The sequence below is a fragment of the Syzygium oleosum genome, unplaced genomic scaffold (genome assembly GCF_021117445.2).
Source record: "Syzygium oleosum isolate NSW1041296 unplaced genomic scaffold, Sole_v2.1 Sole_v2.35, whole genome shotgun sequence".
NCBI classification, from domain to species: domain Eukaryota; kingdom Viridiplantae; phylum Streptophyta; class Magnoliopsida; order Myrtales; family Myrtaceae; genus Syzygium; species Syzygium oleosum.
In genome coordinates, this window is record NW_026607519.1 from 365307 (window position 1) to 386563 (window position 21257).

The window sequence follows — 21257 nt, forward strand, 5'->3', positions numbered from 1 at the left end:
TTGCTCCCTAGCGGCAAATATTTTCTCACCATCCACACAATGCCTAGCTCGGTACTCTTAAAATTTGGAGAATATTTTAACATTTTGTTCGTTTCATGGAAAATTCGATATTTTCTATAAAATGTTTATTGTGGTTATTTTCAAGGAAAATGAACTGGAAATTAATGTTAGGTTAAAATCTAAAAATGAACTAGAAATTAATTTTTGTTGTTTGGAAAGGAAAACTTGATTTTATTTTCCTAAAAAGACATGCATCATTCGTGTGAGAAGAGATGCTATGCCGCCCTAGTCCCTGTCACAAGAGTCGGCGTTTCTCGAGCCTAGCCGCTAGGATCTGTGCACAGGCGCTAGGGAATCAAGCCTAGATGTGAGAACCAAGTACTGAACATGGCCACTAGGGAATCGGGCACGGCACCAGGGTCTTGGGCCCGGTTGGGTTGAGCCTTTGTGGACCTAGGCTTGGTCGTTGAGGAATCAGGGCTAGGCGCCAGTGATTTGGGCGCGAGACCTTGGTATCTAGGCATGGCTATCATGGACTGGGGAAAGGGCATAGGTTTCTTGCGCTTGGCCTTGGGTGGCTCAAGCCTTGACTTGGGTGTGGTAGTCGGGTACTCGAGCATGGGCACCAAGGAATTAGACTTGAGCATCAAGGTTCAGGCATGATTGTCGGGAACTAAGGCACAAACATCGAGGCCCCAAGCTCGAGCGTCTGTGGCTTGGGCACGGGAGGAGCAGTTGTTGACATCTGAATTTTCGTTAACATGTCCAATAAGATTAAAACTCGAGGGATTCCTAATTGCGAGAGAGTTTGTTTCTCGGCCAAAAAAAGTCATCTAAGTATCATTAGAGTTCCATTTGTATATAGTGGCTAAGAGTATTCCATTCCATTTCTACTTAGATATTTTTCTCTTAATAAATCAAAAGTTGACTTTTTGGGCAAATCTAAAAAATCAACTCGTGGTCAAAATTTCATGAAATTTTTGAAAACCTTAAATAGACACCAATTTGGTCCTTACATGCATAATTTTCAGTTTTTCATAAAAATGATCAAGAAATGACTTTTTGGTCCAACTAAAGACTTTGACTCTCTGATTAAATTTCAAAATTCGTGGATTTAATTCCTTTTTAAAACATTTGGGCATGGGACCAAGACTAATATTCACCCAAATGTTGGAAATCCGATGTGGCAAAACACTTATGGTGAACATTTTAAAAAGTTATAGCACTTATGTGACCAATTGCAAAGTTATATGGCCTTCAAGTAATTGTAAATAAAGTTACAACACTCAAATGAGTGCCGTACATAAATTATAACACTCAAGTGATCAAATAAAAAGTTATGGTACTTGTGGTGTCATTTTCCCTATTTTCCTTTTAATCTAGACCTTAGGATGTGCCATGTAACCTATCTTGATCTACGTGACTTAATAAGAGCCAATCAAATCATTCCTTGCTCATTAAGGAATGAATGTAAACCATAAGATGAAAATGAGCATCGAGGGCTAGGATTAGAAATCAAATTTCCCTCCAATTCCCTCTCTTATTCTTTATTGGCCGAACCCCTCTCTCACTTTAGCACTCTTACACACAAATTTCAGAAATCTCTCTCTCTCTCTCTCTCTCTCTCTCTCTCTCTCTCTCTCTCTCTCTCTCTCTCTCTCTCTCTCTCTCTCTCTCTCTATGCATGCTAGATTCCGACGACTTCCCGACCAATTTCCGGTGTTGTTCCTCCCAGATTGTTGTGTGACGGTGTTCCTTGGTCCGTCCTTGAGCTAGCTGCACCGCTCGTGCTCATTTCCCTCACGGATTCGTTAGATTTCAACAATTCCTTGCCTGAAATCATTTCAAGGTAGGTTTGCAACAAACTTGTGATGATCATTTCAAAGGATTATCCAAGGATCCTTGATTCAATCTTAGTCCAAAATTTAAGTCACAACTTCATTCTATGATTTAATTTTAAGGCAGGATGTGATGAAATCGAACAATATTAGTTTCTAGCATAAGTTTGGTCTTAGGGATTTCAGTGTTAATACATGTTTAGTTTTCTTTAGAGTTGAAATTACATGCTGGCCGTGACTTCCTGAGGTTGAATTTGATGTGATTCTAGTTGATTGATCGTTAATTCAAGTTAGATCTTTCATGTTTAAGTGTTTTAGTTCAATGATCCTTACAAAATTAAGCCTAATCCAAGCTAAATTTAACTTGATGAGCATCAATCCCTTGCTGTCCTTAGTCGAAATTAGCTCTAAGCTAATGTGTGTTGCATGTATGTTGATTGACGAGCAAGTTAAATTGTAATTGTGTCAATTCCTTAGGAATCATAGGTCAATTGATTTATGATGACAAACTTTGGTGTTTGAGTGTGTAAGAATGATAAATGAGCTTAGTTGAACATGATTTAGATGTGCTTGGATGATGAGCTCAATGTACTTGATGATTTGCTAGCTTGAAGATTGTTGGAAAATTCGAAGTGTTTTCTGACCTCTCTATGTTCTTTGATTTTTACGGAAAAATTGGTTCAGAATCAGAAAAAAAACTTGTCTTCTAGTGAATTAAAGTTGAGATTCATAGCTTTAATTTAATATAAGATTCATGAAATTTGAAGGTCATTAATACTGTGAAAATCGAGTCTGAAATCACCGAAATAATCTGGAGCAAGATGTGGAAATATGGTCTCAAAGTTGACTAAACTTGTTTTGCAAATAAAAAATAGCAGGATGAATAATTAGCAAAATGAAAACCATGAAACTTGTAGGGAGATCCGGAAGTTTAATAAATCAAAATTTCATAAAATTTGTACATGGACTGGTACATGTCCTCGTATGAGATCACATGCCATGTAAAATATCTCCTCCCATTAGGGATGTAAACAATTGGGTTCGGTTCGGTTTTCTTGAAAAACCGAACCGAACCGTTAGGGATGCACTCTTGAACCGAACCGTTAGGGATGAACTCTTGAACTGAACCGAATCTCACTCGAACCGAATATGAACCGAACCGAAAAACTAGTTTGGTTCGGTTTGGTTCGGTTCGGTTTTCGGTTTTTTCATCTTTTTTTTTTCTTTTTATTCACAGCTTGGTTTTCGGTTTTTTCTTCTTCTTTTTTTGGTTTTTTTTCTTTTTTTTCATATATAAGAAGAACTAATGTATCAAAAGACTAGACACATACTGTATTACAAAAAAATACACGTACTTCTACCTTTTCATCCAATAAAATCGCTCAATCCATTTTAGGTTGGAACAAGAGCTTATGCAAGTGACTGGGTAAATTAAACACAAAACAACTTTCGGTTAAAACACCAAAAAAGAGGTTGGTTTTCTCATATTCAAAGAAGTGGTTGGTTTCTCATGTGTCTATTGAATTTCAAGGACTGCTTTTTTACTTTCTGACAACTATAGATACAAATACCATACAGCATAGAGAATTTAAAGACTAGATATACACGAACATGCATAATCTAAAGTTGGATAGTCTTACAAGACAACACGACACCGACACACCAGACAAACAGATTAGAAATTAGAAAACACAAGTTAAAAACGAACACAAATGACCAGATCAAACCAAACCAAACTGATATGGTTTGAGAAGGGCCAAGAAAGAAACTGAAAATCTTGAATGTTGTTCTAGTAAAGCTCACTGCAAACAAAAGAAAGAAAGCTCAATAAATGAACTGAATCAAGCAACTGTTTCAAGTAGTAATTAAATAAAGAGAACCATCACCCAACTTAGAAACAAATCTATTTATCCGAGGACGCTTAAGCAAATCCACAGTACAAGAGCCACCATCAACCCTCAAACCAAGCATTACATAAACTAATCCGCAATTCCCAGTAGATACAAACTAAGACTGCATGCAGAGGAGCAACGCAACAAATCCTCGCAAAGAGTCAGGAGAAATGTCAAAAATGGAACCTCTCGCCAGACCTAGAAGAATTATCAGCTCGATTAATAGAACCATTATTAGGTCTAGAAAGATGTCTATTTCAAAAGTTCAAATAGACGTATGGCATGACGTGTACTCTAGTGAAACAGCCTTTGAGATGTATATCCCCGATAACACGAGTTATGAAGAAGCATTTTGGGATCGATAGAGGTTCGTCTTATGTCAATTTCCTTGTCACGATACATACTGATCCAAATCTATCAAAAGATCATCATAAAAAATAAGAAAAATACTATCAAAGACAAATATCTGCACTGGTAAAGTGATGCACGAGTAATTACCGGCTCATGATCTAACTCCGCGAGGTTACACCAAACAAAAATTGGATAAGATAAGCATGCCTTGTTGCTGCACCATGTCCTGTAGTTACATCGAATTGATTGATTGATCTTAACATGAATGGACACAATCTTCACAACGGAGCCCTATTAACCTAACTCTAGCCTAAGTTCAACCCGGCGTTTCCATATACGTTATATGCTATGAATGGGTCTGGCCAACACATTAGACTGGAGATTTGAGACTCACCCGACTCGAACTCTCCCCAAGATTTTTAGTTTATGTTATTGGTGGCTCGGACCTCACTGCATTTTGGTATGATGTTTTAGCCCATGAAGTACAAGATCACCAAATGCACGTACATTACCGACGAGTGAGGAAAATTGCATTATGTCCATGGAAACCAGCGTGCCAAGAATTTCGTTGTCAACACATCTCTTTTATTTGACAATGCTGAATCTTTCATTATCTAGAAAAGAGAAAACAAATAATGGTCCTAGATTATAGAATGATGCCTACACATGCATCTTCTTGGCGATTTCTGGCCTTTGAACCGCACTCAAATTGACCTTGACTAGATGTAAATTTGTCTATGAACCCCCAATGGACCCGGTTGAAAACAACTTTAACAATATAGAATTCCTCGACACATTCATATGATTTGATGGATTGAAGATATTTTTTTGAGTCAACGCGGGTAGTTCTCATACATCTGAACTCGGACCAAATTCCAAAGATAAGGCACACATATGGTTAGAAAAAGTGCGTTTTCTCCGAAGATGCTTCTTTCCCAAAGACATTTCATATTGATTTTATCAAATGACACAACATACACTTCACACACTACCTAACATCACTTCATCCACAAGGAAGCAAAGTGCCGACCAAGTTTGACTAGACACCCTAACTTTAAGTCTCCTCGCCACCACCTTCCCCGAACGAAACCACCCACAAAATTAGTCTCCCGTCAATTTGAAATCCCCCCTTAAAGCCAAATTATGGTGCAATCAAGTTTAATTTAAGCATGATTGGGGAAAAAGGAGGGAATGGCAGTCAAAACTTGCCTAACACACGCTATTAGATCCCTAACTCGATCTTGGTGCTTTTTTTTTCACGAGGGCATGCTGTCATGTGTCGTTTGCCAATCAGCTCTAAAGACCAGACAACACAAACATTTTATAATCTCCTGTCGAAACCCTATTTATAGAATTTTAGAATCCAAAGGAACTTTGACGGTGAAAGCTTCAACGTACCAACCACACTATCGTGATGCTTCAATTTAGGCACTGGCCAAGTCAATTTGGCACCATCCTTTGAACGAAACTTTTTACTGAATATATTATGTCTGTGTCCCCATTATTGGATTCGGATTAGAAAAGGGTACGTCGCTTCACGTCAAGAGTTCTAACAAGCAATCATGGATGGAAGTCAAAGCTAAGATGCGTATGATTTTCCCTTGTAACATTAGCATATATTCCGAGAAAGTTACACGCTAATAGCAACCAGTAAAGCCATATTTTATAGTTGGCCAAAAAATATATATTTGTACGATTGAAATCAAGCAATTTATTGCAATTGAACATTCACTTCCTAAACCAAACGCCGTACTTCAGTTGAATGCTAATGTGTAGGACGAAAATCATTATCCTTTTCGTTCCGATCGGTGCTTCGAGATTGCTCCTTTCATAATCCGGACAGGTGAATCAACATAGGACCAATAAGGGCACGTATGAAACTCGTTTACATGGTGATGGACGCAGAATTCTAAACTAAAGGAGATTGGATTTGAAACTTTCCAAAATATTTAATTTGAGAAGATATAAAAAAAATAGGGTCACGCTTTTTTCACTCCCTCTCTAGCTAAAACACTCCTCAACATAATAATCTGACTACATTACCTTTTATGGATCCCGCTTTTTAGTATTCCTATTCTGCCAATGTTTTAAGAAAGTGTTGTCCTGTTTTTTCTTGTCCTGTCCCTTTTCTTTTATTAATTTCATATTTTTTCATTGTGAGTCTCACATTCGCTCTCATTGTCCTCTTCCTTATATACGTTCTCTCTCATGTAACCACTCACAATATCAGAAAAGTAGAGAAATGGAGACTTCCACGCTTGTGTAGGCAAAGACAATTGAACTGGTCCTTATGACCCACGATAGTACCTTCTCATCCGCCTGAGTGAAGGCTCTGCAATACATGTCTTACAACAGCAAGAGGATGGTGTTTGCAAAAAGTGGCACATACTAATGAGGCATGAGGAGGAGCTAGGAAGGGTGATGGGGAGGCTGAGGGCGGTGGCCTTGAGGCATACTCTCCGCAATCTAAAACTCTTAATCAAAAAACCCCTCTCTGCACAATGAATTAATTAAATTCCCAAAAGCAGCCTTGTTCAAAAGCAAATTCTCTTGGCATTTCATTACCTCCCAGAGCTTGACAATCAATTTCCTCGTTTTCTCCCCATCTAGCTATCGAAAATGTCTACCGACCAATTTGGTAAATTTCCTCGCAAAGAGCTTGAATTACATTGAGGTTAAGCGAGTCAGATCGGTAACCGTGAAGACGAAGGTGGTCGAGGAGGAGGGCTTCGTCGAAGTCCCGGTGGCGGTTGATGTGGCCCTGCCTAGGATATGCGAGCACAAGGACATGAAAGTTCTCCATTTCTCTACCTCTTGAGAGAGAACAGAGTTCGACCAAAAAAAAAAAAGGGAGAGAAGAGAGAGAGAAGGAAGCAGATTAAGAAAAATGGATGTGGCACCCATTAGAAAAGAAATAGGAAATCAATAAATGAAAAGGACAAATTGATGCTAAAAAGTGGGACCCATAAAAGCCAATATTGTTAGCATATTATGTTAAAGAGTGTTTTAGCCATAGAGGGAGTGGAAATAGCATCGCCCAAAAAATATATCTACATGACTTTTTTTTAAATTAAAAGTTGGTAAGTCACTCAAATAAAGACTGTATGTCATTAATTCATCTCTATCCATCTGTTGGACATGGCAAATATTTATGGGGCTAATTCCAAAAGAAATCCACAACTTTAGGTCCAATCATAAATCTGTTCCGAAGTTTTTTTTGTCAAAAACTCCAGTCCCAAATCTGCCCATGCATCCAAAAATTACCACTAGTTTCTTCAAGATTATCAATATCAAGAGACCGTTGTTATTCCATACGAAAGTGAGGGTATTGATGAAGACACAAGTTCTGATAATGAACCTCTAACTGCCTTAATGTTAATAATTTTAAATAAACTAGTCGAGACTTTTAGACACGTAGGCAGATTTGAGACTAAAGTGAAAGTTGATGATTTTTTTTCAAACAAAAAATAGTTTGAGGCACCCATATTCTTTAATTAGAATTTATATATGCACTTCCTCCCCATCTCAACTTAGTTTTTCGCGAAAATTGATATACTTTGCAGCTAGTAATGCGAGTGATCATCACTTAACATCCTCATTTCCCTAACAAGACTTGTTCTTGGCAGATATACTATAATGTGATTAAGAATGACTTAAAGTACGACGAAGCCTCCGGACTTTCATTCAACTTCCTTTGATAATATTCTAGCATCTCTCTTGAATCAATGAACTGCTTTACTCTCACCGAGGTCTTGCCAACTAAGGCAAGCTCTCCCCCAATGCTCATCCGACACTTAAAAAGAAAATCACCGCCAAGAAATACGATCTAAACGAATCTCGAAATAACAACGTTCCAACTACTAGCACTTGACATGGGCCAGCCCATCATCGTATATATCACACGTTCACAAACTAAAGGGCATGCAATAATAAAAAAATTTATGACCAGCCAGGCCGATTCAAAGGAGGCAAAGAGATTAGGAGGAGGAAGGTGAGATTTGCAATGAAATGAAAGATTATGTTGCGTATGTATATCTTCTTTCTTATGACCGTAGCAACAACCATATTATTTGCGAATCTCTTTGGCCAGGATAACATTCGGGATATCGACTTAGGTTATTTTCGTCGCACTGTTTCACCACGTCCATTCGATGGAATGTTCAAGGCGACCAAGAGTCGACAATGGCACCATCTTGGGCCCGACCACATCGGAAATTATTCAATGCTTGTCAATTCGGTGGCCTAGTTAATCCTTGGGACTAAAAGCGACTTTCTAGTATAGTGATTTTGAGAGTGCTGATAAATCCGTTTTCGAAAAGATTCCTTTCGGGTCTTCCAGCAAAAGGTGCTTTCTTTATAAAAAAAAAAAGATGGAGTTCAATGAACGGTGGGACCTCTCAATGTGTGTATGTCCCCAATCTGTCTCTAGTATTAAAAGTTCTGGTCCTGAAAAACAAAGGTCGCTTGTAATTGACACGGCGTGACAGCTTTCATTATTCTCATCTCTTTACTATTGGTCAGAAAGTTATTGATAGGATCCTCATTTGCTAGTCACTATTCATGAATTTGGCTTGTTGTTTATCCTTGAATTTAGAGATAATTAGGAGATTCTCCGTGTCTCCATTGATTCTTCATATCTCCTTTGATTGTGCATATTCTTAATTAATCATAAGTAATGTCTTGTTACCTTTAATAGTCATATTATTAAACCTATAAGTATCACATGTACTATTCAGTATTATACAATTCTATTCCATATATTCTTATCTTGGTGCCATTCTGCCCTAGTTTATCTCGTGCAGGCCATCATTCGTTAAACTCCATGTGTCGCTCATAATTCGGTTTGCATGCGAGAGTGGATGCTAAAGTATACCACATCACTTTGTCTACGGAGTTTATATGCTCTTTATACACATATGGTCTCTCGCCACCTATGAGCTAAAACTTTTCTCCAAGCTCCAATTAACTTCTTCTACGTCACTTTGAGTGTCTCCCTTGATTTTCCATACTCCTTTGATTGTGCATATTCGTAATTACCTGGATTTGATTATAATTGATATTGTAATATTCTCTTACCTTCAATAGTCATCTTATAAAATCCATAAACATCTTATGTGCTCTTAATTATGATATGCACAGAAATATACAATTCCATTATTGATATTCTTGTCTTGGTACAATTCTACCCTAGTTTATTTCGCATGTGCAGGCCATCATTCCTTAAATTCCATATTCGTTCCTAATCCAACTTGTACGTAAGAGTAGGTACTAACATATATCGCATCGTTTTGTATCCAGGATTTATATACTCTTTATATACATGTGGTTTCTCCCCATTTATGGACTTAAACTTTTCTCTAAGCTCCAGTTGACTACTTTTACGTCACTTTGAGTTTGAGAGGATGTTAGAGATAATTAGAAGATTCTCCATAATTTGCTTAATTCTTCCTATCTCTCTTGATTATTCATATATCTCTATTGATTGTGCATATGTTTTATTGATCGTAATTGATTGTTATTGATAATGTAATGTTAACTAAAATAGTCATTTTATAAATACCTCATCTTATAGAGTTTACCAATACCTCTTGTACTCTTCATTTGGACATACACATATATTATGCAATTCTCTATAGCATGATTTTATCTATTAATTTTAAGCAAAAGTTACATTTTTTTTCTTTCCGGTCATAATTTAAAATAGTAACCAATTTTTTAAAAAGTTATGCAAAAATTTACATTTGAAACTTTCAGGTGTATCCTAAAAAAGAAAAGTCAAAATTTATGCGTTGCGTGACAAAAGGTAAAAGTCAATCGAAACATGCACATACAGCAAAAACGGGGAAAAGTACCAAAAACATCATAAACCTATTGCAGTGGTACTAATTCAGTCTTAAACATTTCAATTGAACCAAAGTCCTAAACATTTTCACATTGGTACCAATTGAATCTATATGGACAATTTAGGTCGAAAATTGCTGATATAAACGTCAGTTATCTTACGTGACACAGTTGACGTTAACATGGACTTTTTTTAAATTTAATTATTTTTTTAATTTTTATTAATTTTTTCCTTTTCTTCATTTCTTCTCTTTTCCTTCTTTTATTTTTTTTCCTTTCTCTTTTTTCTTTTGCCATATATCCCTTTGCCAGTCACCAGCCTCCGTGATGGCCGGCAGAGGTCGTTGGCCACAAGCAAGGGCTGGATGAGGCCATCATTGCCATATCCAGCGAGGGGACCCTCGCCCAGCCCTTGCCTGAGGCCAGCAAGGCCCCTCGCCATCTGGGCGAGAGTCCCCTCGTCGGATCTGGCGAGCTTAGTTGCCTACCCAATTATGACGAGAGCAAGAGGGGCTCTCATTTTGGGCTTGGAATTGCAGAGTACGTAGTAAGTCAGGTCGTTCTCGAGCATGTTGTACTCGGTCCTGAAGAGCTCATCCCTAAGCATGTGGTCCATGTGGACTAGCGACCGGAACCTGTGCTTCTTCCCGAGCTACAATATTTCTGTGAGGAGCAAATCCTAGATGGCGAGGGGCCTCGCCGGCCTCTTGTGAGGTCCCCTCACCGAATCTGGCCTCGCCTCTGGTTGGCGAGGGCGTCTCAGCCCTTGCCCTGTGCCCACGATGGTCATCACGAATTCTAGCGACTGGCAAATAGAAACAAGGAAAAAAAAAGAAGGGAAAGAAAAAAAGAAAAGAAGAAAAAGAAAAGGAAAAGTTTAAAAAAATTACAAAAATAATTATCAAATAAAATGTCCACGTCAACTTCAGCCGTGCCACAAAAGACAACCGGCGTCTACGTCAACAATTTCCGACTTAAATTGGCCGAATGGACTTAATTGGTACCAATATGAAAAGATTTATGACTAAATTAGTCCAATTGAAAAATTAATGACTGTATTTGTACCAATACAATAAATTTAAAACTTTTTTGGTACTTCACAAAATCTAACTAGCTCTCTTACACTTCAAGTCAATTGAAGCTCCAATTATCGGACACTGCACGAAGGACTCAAATATTGCCGTGTACTATAATAATCCGATTAATCCTTATCATATGCCGAAGGACAATAAAGCGTTTAATCAAATGATATCATAGTATAGCAATGTCACCTCGTACAATCATATTACTTCACCATGCACGCGGCGTGAAAAAGTCGTAACATAACGATGCATAACTCTAAGTTCATATGAATCGTTAAATCTGATAGGCAGCCATGTAGCAGCAGTAGTAGTTGTTGTTGTAGTGCACGCACGTAATGGGTTCGCATAGACGCGTGATGCATTAAATGAAATGTGACGTTGCATACGAGGAAAACATGCGTCCGATGTTCTGGCCAGATAAGGAATTTGGATAATAGGCAGGCGGTGGCAACGGAAAGCATTGATTGCATTTACTGAATTTGGCCTTTACCCTCATGAATGACATGATGAACCCGTTGCCATTCCCGTGAAGAAGCTAATAAAGCTTCTTTGTTTTATGCCTTGGTCGGCGACTTTAATTGCTCCCGCCCCTTATCTTGCCTTTTTCCATTTTTCAAAATCGTTTTCTTCCCTTTGCACTTGCTAAAAATCTCTTTCGCCCAAAAAAGGAAAATTTAAGAGTGACTAACCATACGAAAATTTTTTGTCACGCCATCGTTATATTTTGTAATTACTATCAGAGCGTGTGTATACATAAAGTTCCCTATCTATAGTGATTTTTATCATGCGAGACTGATGTTAGCGAATGCTTTTCGACCACTTGTTAAACATATATGATGATGAACAGAGCAGTTCTTCGAACATCGACTACACATAACGTGAATAATCATATATGAATTTATCCATAATATTTCATTATGAACTTATCCCTCGATTTTCAAAAGTTCGTTCGGTTTTTTAAATTCAAACTCCATGTATAAATTCTTAAAATTTTATATTTTTAGCTATGTTTGATTAGGTTTTACTTTTCGTTTTTTCATTTTTTGCTCGAACCTTAAGAATTCTACAATTTGATGTTGTTGATACGAAACACTTAAAATCGTTCGGAACACATAAGTATCATATATATATATATAATATTTATATATAGTTATTATGAAAATCTCTAGGGTTTGGACATTTCAACCCATGTTTCAAAATTCAACGGGAAAGGAAAGCAATTGTCCCATAGGAAAAGCACAACCGAACGAATGTGATGTGACCTATCCCTTTTCACATTCGGTTTATTTAATCCCTCTGCTGACATTGAAATTGAACGATTATTAAATGTCAAACACTAAGGCGGAGTAAAACAAAACCATCAAATGTCAAGTCACCTCGATCACTTTTTTAATAATTTCCAAGAAATTTAACAACACATCTTTCTTTAGGGGCTTCCCTAAGTTTACTTTTGTCTCTTTTCCCCTCCGTACCAAGATCAAGATCAAGATCACATCGGGGCTCAAATCAAGACAATGGGGAGAGCAGGGGGGGGGTGGGGACCAATGATGAACAGTCGAGAAAAACACGAGCCACATTTCAAATTGGATGGTGTAATCAATGACACAAGCCCTGAGCAGCAGCAGCAGCAGCTATCTATCACGCTTTTAGAAGGACACTTATAATTTCTTCCCGTCCTTTTTCTGCTCCAAAGCCCCCTTCCATTGTATGGTTCCCTCAAACGTCGCCATCGCAGGACGTCTTGTCCCGTATTTGTCCCGAATTTTATAGAAAAGAAAAATGGACAATAATGGTAAAAAAAAAAAATTTAGAGGGGAGGAAAAAGAAAGTCCCAACCCCCATCATAAAAAATCATTCTTCAGGAGCCGGACCCCTCAAAAACCAGAGCGCTGTTATTGAGAAAAAGACGAGGTAGCAAATCGCAAGATGACACTCGTGCCTTCCTTTCCCGTCCTGCCCCTCCCGATGGATGGATCGAGAGAGATATATGAACTCATGCTTTTGTGTTGGATTTGGAGAAATTGATAGTTTTGTTGCGTTAGATTTTCATGACATGAAAGAGAATTGTTTTGGAAATGTGATAGCTTCGTGTTAAGATTTGAGTTCTCTTGAATAAATTCATCTATCCCTTAATAATTATAACCCCCTGCTCTAAACATAGGGGAGGAGAAGAAATATCGAAATACTGCATAAAATATACCGAGACGATATCGGCTCCTGTAATACTGATGGTTATCGTATCGAGCTATGTGCGGTGCATATGAATTTTTCAAAGGCGAAAAGCGAGAGAAAGGCGAATGTCCAATCAATTAACCACGAAAGCATCGCATACATCTACGTTAGAATCTACTTTTATCCACCCAAACGAAAAGAAATTCTTCGGGGCGGCAGCTCTTATTAGGCGATGTGGTCCAGAAGACAGGACCTCGGCGTTTAGACTCGAGGGGGGGAGAGGGGAGCATCGTTACTCGCAACCCCACTATCCCTAATTAGAAAGATCCTAAGATAAGAACCCCATCATCGACCACCAAAGATATAAACAAAAAGGGGAGATTATTCAAGAGAGAGTGGAGGAAAAAAAAAGATATGGTCATCCATCCCATGGAGAATATAATCAAGAACATATGATATGCCCAAAAGGGGGCACTCAAAAGTTCTCACCACAAATCATCTCATCTTCAAAGCTCGAAAAATCATCCCGTCTTCAAAGCTCGAGAGAGATATGAATTGGGTCGGGATTCGGATTGGAGGGGATATTCATATTCTTGGTACACTCACGATCTCTCATCATCATCATCATCATCATCATCATCATCATCACACCAACAAGAAAACCCTTTTAGAATAAGGAGGGGGGAGGGGAGGAGGAGGAGGACCTCTCCCATGCCCCCACATCAAGAACCCGAGGCTTGCGATCGGCGGCCGGAGGGATCTTCAAAAGCCGGAGATCAAGAACTAAAGCGAAGATAGTTTAATTAAAGCAAGAAAACAAAGGGATTATAACAAAGAGAGTAAGGAATTAGGATATTCTTCTTCGGCACCCATTTACAACAAAAACCCACCCCTCATAATCTTTCTCCATTCTCATTCCCCCCCTCTTCTTTTTCATTCTGTCCTCTTCTCCAAAATGGCTACTACAACCTACACTAGATGGAAAAAAGAAAAAGAAAAAGAAAAAGAGCCCACAAAATATATATATATTTTTTTTAAAAAGGGTTTCCCTTTTCTCTCCTCTAAAATTGCTCTTTATCTCCTCCTAATTTAAGAAAGAAAAAAGAAAGGAAAAAAAGGAAGAGAAGAAATTTAAAAAAAAAAAAAGAAGAAGAAGAGAGGTTCTTGAAAGTCTTGCCGCTCTCTTGGGTCTTCGCTCGTCAGACCTCCCTGGGGTCAACAAAAATGGAAAGCCCCGGCGGTGACTTGGTCCAGTCACCGACAGACCCGTCACTGTAGTCCTCCCCGAGCCGCTTGATGCACCACAGGTCCTCGTCGCACGACAGCCGCTTCCAGTGCGGGATCGCCGGCCGGAGCGGCTCCCGGCTCGCCACCTCCGTCGCCACCACGTCGCAGCCGTGGTCCTTGGCCAGGTTGTGCGCGTGCGCGCAGAGGGCCCGCACCATCTCCCCCGCGCGCGGCCCCTCCCCGCCCAGCCCGTACAGGAAGTGGGCCCCGAACGGCCTGAACAGCTCCGGGAACGACGGCAGCCCCAGCCAGGGCAGCGCCCTGTCCACCGCCCGCGACGCCCTCGCCAGCGCCCGCTTCGCCGCGGACGCGCCCCGCACCTCCAGCTTGTACACGTCCCGCAGGTTCCACACGCTCACCACCGCCCACGACTCCGGCGGGTCCGCCAGGAACTCGGCCACCCCGCCCCAGGGCCGGTCCCCGCCGCCGCCGCCGCTTTCGCCGCGGGGGACGGCGAGGAAGGTGCCGAGGGTGAGCTTGTTGTTGAGGACGGCGTCGATGTCGCGCGGGAAGAACTCGGACGTGGAGAAGCGGAGGCGGTAGAGGAGCTCGGCGTCGCGGGGGCAGAGCTTGAGGACGGCGACCCGGCGGGGGACGCGGAGGTGGTGGGCGAAGACGGGGTTGACGAGGATGGAGGGAGTGCGGAACTTGGAGTAGCCGCATTTGGCGGTGAAGAGCTTGACGGAGGCGACGTTGTCGTTCTCGGTGGCCATGTAGCAGTACTCGCCGCCGCTCTCCCTCACCCACTCCTCCATTCTCTCCACCAGTTTGGACGCTATCCCCATCCTCCTGTACATGACACATTACGCAAAACATGAGCTTTCGTAAGTAAATGGGGGGCGAGAGAATGTGCATTTCTTCTTTATTTTCTAGAGAGGGAGGGAGAGAGAGAGAGAGAGAGATGGAGCCTAATAATTGGGAGGGTCAGGGGACAAATGATAAGGGGGTCGCGTGGCTTTCATTTCCATACATGGGGATCGTTTTTGGTAAAGACCATCATCATGCGTGTGCGTACGATTTTCAGATATTTAAATCGAAAGAGGAGGAGGAGGAGGAGGAGGAGGAGTTTCATGTGTGCGTGTTGGTACCTGTGAGTAGAAGGGACACGCAGGCCCAGTATGTAGCCGACCTTGGTGTAGACCGGGACTTGCTTGGTGGGAATACGGGAGTCGAGCGAAGAAGCGTTAGCGTTGTTGTTGTTGGTGGTGCTGGCCTTGGCGTTGTTGCTGTTGATGATGTTTTTGCTATTTCTGCACAGCCTCTTGCCGCATGTAACGGTCTTGATGCAACCCCTGATCATCCCCACTATCTCTTTTTCCTCACCCATCTCCGCCACCTAATCCAAGGAAAAGGAGAGAGAGACACACACCCAAATGAAAACTCCCCACAACCCCACGACACATTCATCACAACAGAGACTCACGTAACGCATACACACACGTAGCAGAGAGAGAGAAGCAGAGCGAGAGAGAGCGAGATAGTACCAGCATGAGGAAGGCGGGGCAGTTCCGGACCCTGCAAATCGGGTCGCCCATGTGGTCGGTGTAGAGGGAGAGCTCCCCGCTGGGCCCGACCTCGCATTCTCTCTCCACGGCATCCACCTTCACCCGGTCCTTTTCCGGGTCGTACTCTCTCACCACCACCGTCGCCATCGCAATCAATGCGCGTCTCTCTGCGCTTGTTACCGTCTCTCTCTCTCTCTCTCGCTCGCTCTGTTCTCTCTTCAGCACTGAACTCGGGTCGTCGTCACTCAGCTGTGAGCAGATAAGAGGAAGGTGGGTGCGCGCCCGCGTTTTATATAGGCCAAGGAAGAGAGAGGAGCGAAGGAGAAAGCCGCTCTAAAGAAAAGGGTGGGTGGGGGGGCCGCGAGAAGAAGAAGGTAAGACTGTGTAACGTGTGCTGAAAGCAAAGAGAGGGGAAGAGGAGGGAAAAGAAAGGGATTAAAAATTGCCCAACTCACGCTTCGAAACTAGAAAAGAGAGAGAGAGAGAGAGAGAGAGAGAGAGAGAGAAAGCGAGCAACCGAAACTGAAAAAACAGCGCACGGCCATGACCGTGACGATGACGATACGAAGTCGTCTGATGCAAAAGATGAAACGGACCCGAATAAACAAAAGAAGCCGAGAAAAGAAAGAAAGAAAGGGGAGGAAGGAAATTATACGATCCTTAATGGGCCGGCGGTCGAGCTCCTCCCTCTCCTCCCTCTCCGCTCCGCGTGCCAAGCGACTGTGCGCACCAGAAAGGTACGAATGGCGCCCCTTAAATTCCCTGAATTCAGGGGCCTCTTCTCTCTCTCTCTCTCTCTCCGCGAGCTCAAATTTCGTGCTCTTTCGAGTTCCTACTCGTCTTTCCCCCCCCCCCCCTTCTTTCTTCTTCCTTCTTTCTTCTTCTTTTCAAATTCCCATATTTCGCCCAATCTCTCTGTCTCTCTCTCTCGCTCTGTCCGTCCCCGAATCTTTCTCTGTTTTAGCGTTCCCCCCTCTTTTTTCTCTGGGGCCAGCAATGAGTCGAAAATTAGCGACTCGTTTAAGGTAATTCGAAAGGGCTGTTCCTCGTATTAATGGGGGCGATTAAACAGGGGTGGGGTGGGGTTTTACTGATTAATAATGATCATCGTCGTCATCATCATCACGAAGAAAAGGTCGGACGAGAGAGAGAGGGAGAGAGAGGAAAAGGGGTGTGGGGGGAGAGGAAATGGCGGCTGTGGCTGCGCGCAGTCTTGCGGGGCAATCGTTCTCCTTCCATTTTTTCTTTTTCCGCCTCTTTTTCCATTTGTTTATTTTCTTATTTTTTTTGTTAATCATTTCTTCCTATGTAAGAGAGAGAGGGAAGGAGAGCGAGTTGCCATCGTGACCCCATTTGTAATCATTACCGCTATCCCACTTCCCGCACCGTCCACATTCCTCCCGGTTTCACACCATCCATCATCCATCATCCACATCCATCATCCATCATCCATCTATCATGGCTCATCGCCACCATCCTCGTCGCCACCATCCCCATCTCACTATGGATGGGGGCATGCATCATCCATGTCGTTTATGAACCAATTGGATTTCAACTTCTAGAAAGGACCATGTTCTTTTCTTTTTTATTATTAGGTGAAAATTCACCATGGAGATGAATGCCTTCAATTTCAATACTAGAGTACATGTTCATTTAGGATAATTTATCTATCCTTAATCAAGGACAAAATTACATTCTCCTAGAGTAAGGCATCTTCTTCGCTCACTTAAATATTCTGCACATTTAAAAATTAATAATTTCCTAATTTTCTGTCAAAACATTAAACTCGACGCTCGATGGCGATGGTTGATTTGAGTCCTCTAGATTGCTATACTCTTATGCCCCTAGAAACCTCTATCTTATGATAATTGACACTCGCGAAAGAAATCTAAAAAGAGTTTGATTATATTAACCCTCGGTCGTATGCATCGCGGTTTTTTTCTTTAAAATGATATCGAACGGCACCAAAAAAAAAACCTTCGATGGCACAATTGGTTAGAACATCGGGAGTCAGATTAGCTGTTCGAATTTTATCAAGCGTGCGTAAATTGCTCCAGGTTAGGGTCCCCCACACGAGTCGAATGTGAAGATTTAATCAGTTTATGGACTTTGCCGGGTGTTATTGACGTGTATGATTGAAAACTCCTTTGTATTCACCAGTGAATTTCTTTTTCGGATTTTAATATTTCGAGTAAATTTATATTCCGAAAAAAAAAATGAATGAATGAGGATGGAATATCACCATACAAAATTAACGCAAATCCCTTACCAAAAAAAAAAATTAACGCAAATCATGCAAGACTAATGATGATATATATTTAGTGATCCTAAATACGGCACAGAATCTAGTCATGGCGTAAAGGTTTCTGTCTTTTTTGGAATATTCAGTAAAGTTTTCATTCTTCTTCTTTTTCGATGTAATCAATAAAAATTTACTCCTTTTTTTTTTGTCCATTAGTTTAATGGGGGAAGCGAAAACTGGCTACGTGGCCAAAAGGCGACCGTCGGTTCCGGGAGGCGACCCCCAGGAATTTCGGCCGTCGATGACGTGTAACTAGTAATTTTTACTTTGCAAAATTACTGATTATTTACTGCCCTTGCTCTTGTGGCTTGGCGTGCGCATCATGCTGATCGTAATGGGCTCTCGGTCCACGTGTACGGTCCCGATTGGTTTGATAGTGAGATTTCGGACAGAATTAGAGTCCCAGTGTCTGTAATTTTTTTGATTTTTTTTTTTTACGTGGCCCGCCATTTTCTTCCCCGAAGTTGGTGAGGTTTGCTTTGATTCCCATTGCTGTCCAAACGTACAAAGAAGAGGATCTACCACAAGATTGTAAGAAAAATTGGGAGCAAGAAGGGAATGCCCAAAAACAAAAAAAAACACTTTCGAAAATAGGATATTCAAAATTCTCATCTTTGCACGGGGGCAGGTATCAGCCTTGCCCGACCTCGCGAATCGGCCCTGTTTGTATAATTTTAGAACAAGTAAGTTTTCATTTGCGTGGACGAGATAAAGATAAGGGCTTTTATTAGGCGCATTGCTGACGTGAGAAATAATATAAATATTCACCGCTGGATAAGTCAATTAACGGAAAAGACTCGGTTATAAAAATAACTCCGAGCACAAGCATCACTCATCCAACGGTGAATTTCGTGCACTGGCCGTGGACCGACTCGGGTGACGATAGATAAAATTATTTTAAAAAAAAAGAAAACCTTTAAAAACAATCACTTGGACATACGAGATGCTAGTTTGAAAAGTTCTCTAGGCAAGCAATGTGGAACAATTGTTTTCCAAGCGGTCCATCTCCACGTGGTCCTCCCCATTGACTATGTTGTAAAAAGTTTAACCAACCCTCGAGTCCCGCTTTCTGTGAACTCTCCCGCGAGCCCATTTATTATCATCATCATTATTATTATAATAAAATGCCAATACTTTTTTTATTTGTACTCTCGTATAAATAATTAACTCCCTTTCTCAAATACTCCTAACTACTTATTTTAGGAAAATTATTGTCCGCGCGCTAAGCTCGAGTTATCGGATTTTTAAAAAATTCCTCATGAATGCCGTGTTTTGGCAAATTTTAAGCTATATTTGCTCGATGGCGACATTGCCACGGCTTAGTACATGTCATAGCAATTCCAAAAATGGGCACGCAGATATGTCGTGCGAAAACAACTATGGCATGCGACTTTTTTAATGTCGGTACAAATAGTAGCGTGGGCCGTGGGTACTGCTCTCCCCCAGGGGAATGTATAACTTTAGAATCTAAAGGAAAAAAAAAATAATGCTCCTCTTTCGATTAATTTAGAGACTTTAATGGTTCAGAGAAAATCGACATGTCAATTTGAGCCGGGCTCCTAATCAACAAAACCCGTCGTCTAACCATTTCCACGAAAACCCGGTATGTATCGGAGACCGGGTGATGGTCCGCGTGGGTGGGGTCCGAAAGGACCGATCGATACCTTAGTTTTTCCTTATTTTACTGCCGTTCCGAAAACGACCCCTCGAATAGTTGTTCATTGTTAACGATCGGCGCTAGGGTCAGAGGAAAATGAGAGGAAAGCCAATGACATGTTACACGAAGTTATAACTGAAGTTTCCTTCCTTCGAAAACGATACATACCATTAAACTAAAAAGCATAGTTTATGGATACCAACTCCAATAAGACATTTCTGGGCACCTCTCCACGAGACTCTTAACTAATTAACAATCGGGTATTAGTTTAATGTAGAATGTTAATAACCAAGAAGATACTTTTTATTGGGGAAACCTTAGCTGACAAGCAGAAAGGTCAGACGGGCCCCGCGACTTGACCGGTCGTGCTGAAGTGTCTACGCGCAGGGAAATGTTAAAAAAAAAATTTGGGGGTCAAATACGAATTGGAAGTTAAATTAATGTATCGAATTTGAGAAAAAGAAGAGAAATTCTCTGGCACTGTCGGGTTGACGCAAACGGTGAGGACATTTGCCTCCTTTCATTAAAATCCGCAAGGGCTGTTCATTTGTTCCCGTTGAAGAAAATGACATGGGATCTTGGCTTATATAATAGCCAGGTATCTTTGAGAATATACCAACATTAGTTCTTCAATATGTCTCTGTGTTTTGCGTATCTAGGGGTAGGAATTACCCTATTTCAAGATAATTGGTGTCCGTCATTGCTAAAAAAATCGGATATTCGACATTAAGCTTAACGAGTATCGTGGAGGTTATTGAATAATGATTATTGGTATCGTTTTGCCAGCACAATTGCTCGGTCCAATTCGAATTCGATAGATTTTACATCGAAAGTTGGTCGGATTCCGATGGAAGTGCGTTACTTGTAAAAAGATTAAAACTTCCATTGTGTAATTGAAAAATAAGTTCGATAACCTGATTTTTAAAAAAATCAATATTCCATTACTTGTTTGCCTTATGGTGAATGGATCGTAGGTGTTTCACTAGAATTTCTCCCGAGACGAAATATTTTTCAACAAAAGTCGTTTTTCGATTTTTTAATGGAAGAAAACAGGTTCTGCGCAATTTTGGACAAGAAATATCACAGGTCACAAAGAAACCAACAATTTGACTTCAAATAGAATTGATAAAACCGTACAAACACAAACTGTGTCGACAAGGCCTGGAAGACACTATATGACTGAATCGAATGTAAACAAATTGTGCTGGAATTTAATCGATGACAAACCCTGAGCACACAAAGATGATACGTCGGAATTTAATGGACGACGAAGCACCCGTAATAAAGATACACGCAGAAATTTAATCGATGACGCGAGTCTAGAAAATAA

The 21257-nt window shown here is 40.8% G+C and overlaps 1 protein-coding gene across 1 annotated transcript; it reads right to left on the reverse strand.

Annotated features, from left to right (window-relative positions):
- Positions 1 to 13950: 13950 nt before the first annotated feature.
- On the reverse strand, positions 13951 to 16830 carry LOC115676933 (probable N-acetyltransferase HLS1). Its single transcript, XM_030599969.2, has 3 exons — positions 15948 to 16830; positions 15552 to 15799; positions 13951 to 15252 (listed from the first exon to the last, which is right to left on the reverse strand). The coding sequence occupies exons 1-3, from the start codon at positions 16113 to 16115 to the stop codon at positions 14376 to 14378; spliced, it is 1293 nt and encodes a 430-aa protein (XP_030455829.2). The 5' UTR covers positions 16116 to 16830; the 3' UTR covers positions 13951 to 14375.
- Between the last annotated feature and the right edge of the window lie 4427 nt (positions 16831 to 21257).

Bases quoted from the DNA above. Each gene is read 5' to 3' on its own strand.
- LOC115676933 (XM_030599969.2), bottom strand. From the start codon at position 16,115: ATGGCGACGGTGGTGGTGAGAGAGTACGACCCGGAAAAGGACCGGGTG. The intron at 15,800-15,947 runs GTACTATCTCGC...TCCTTGGATTAG, and splicing joins GCCCCGCCTTCCTCATGCTG to GTGGCGGAGATGGGTGAGGA. The intron at 15,253-15,551 runs GTACCAACACGC...TGTCATGTACAG, and splicing joins CGTGTCCCTTCTACTCACAG to GAGGATGGGGATAGCGTCCA.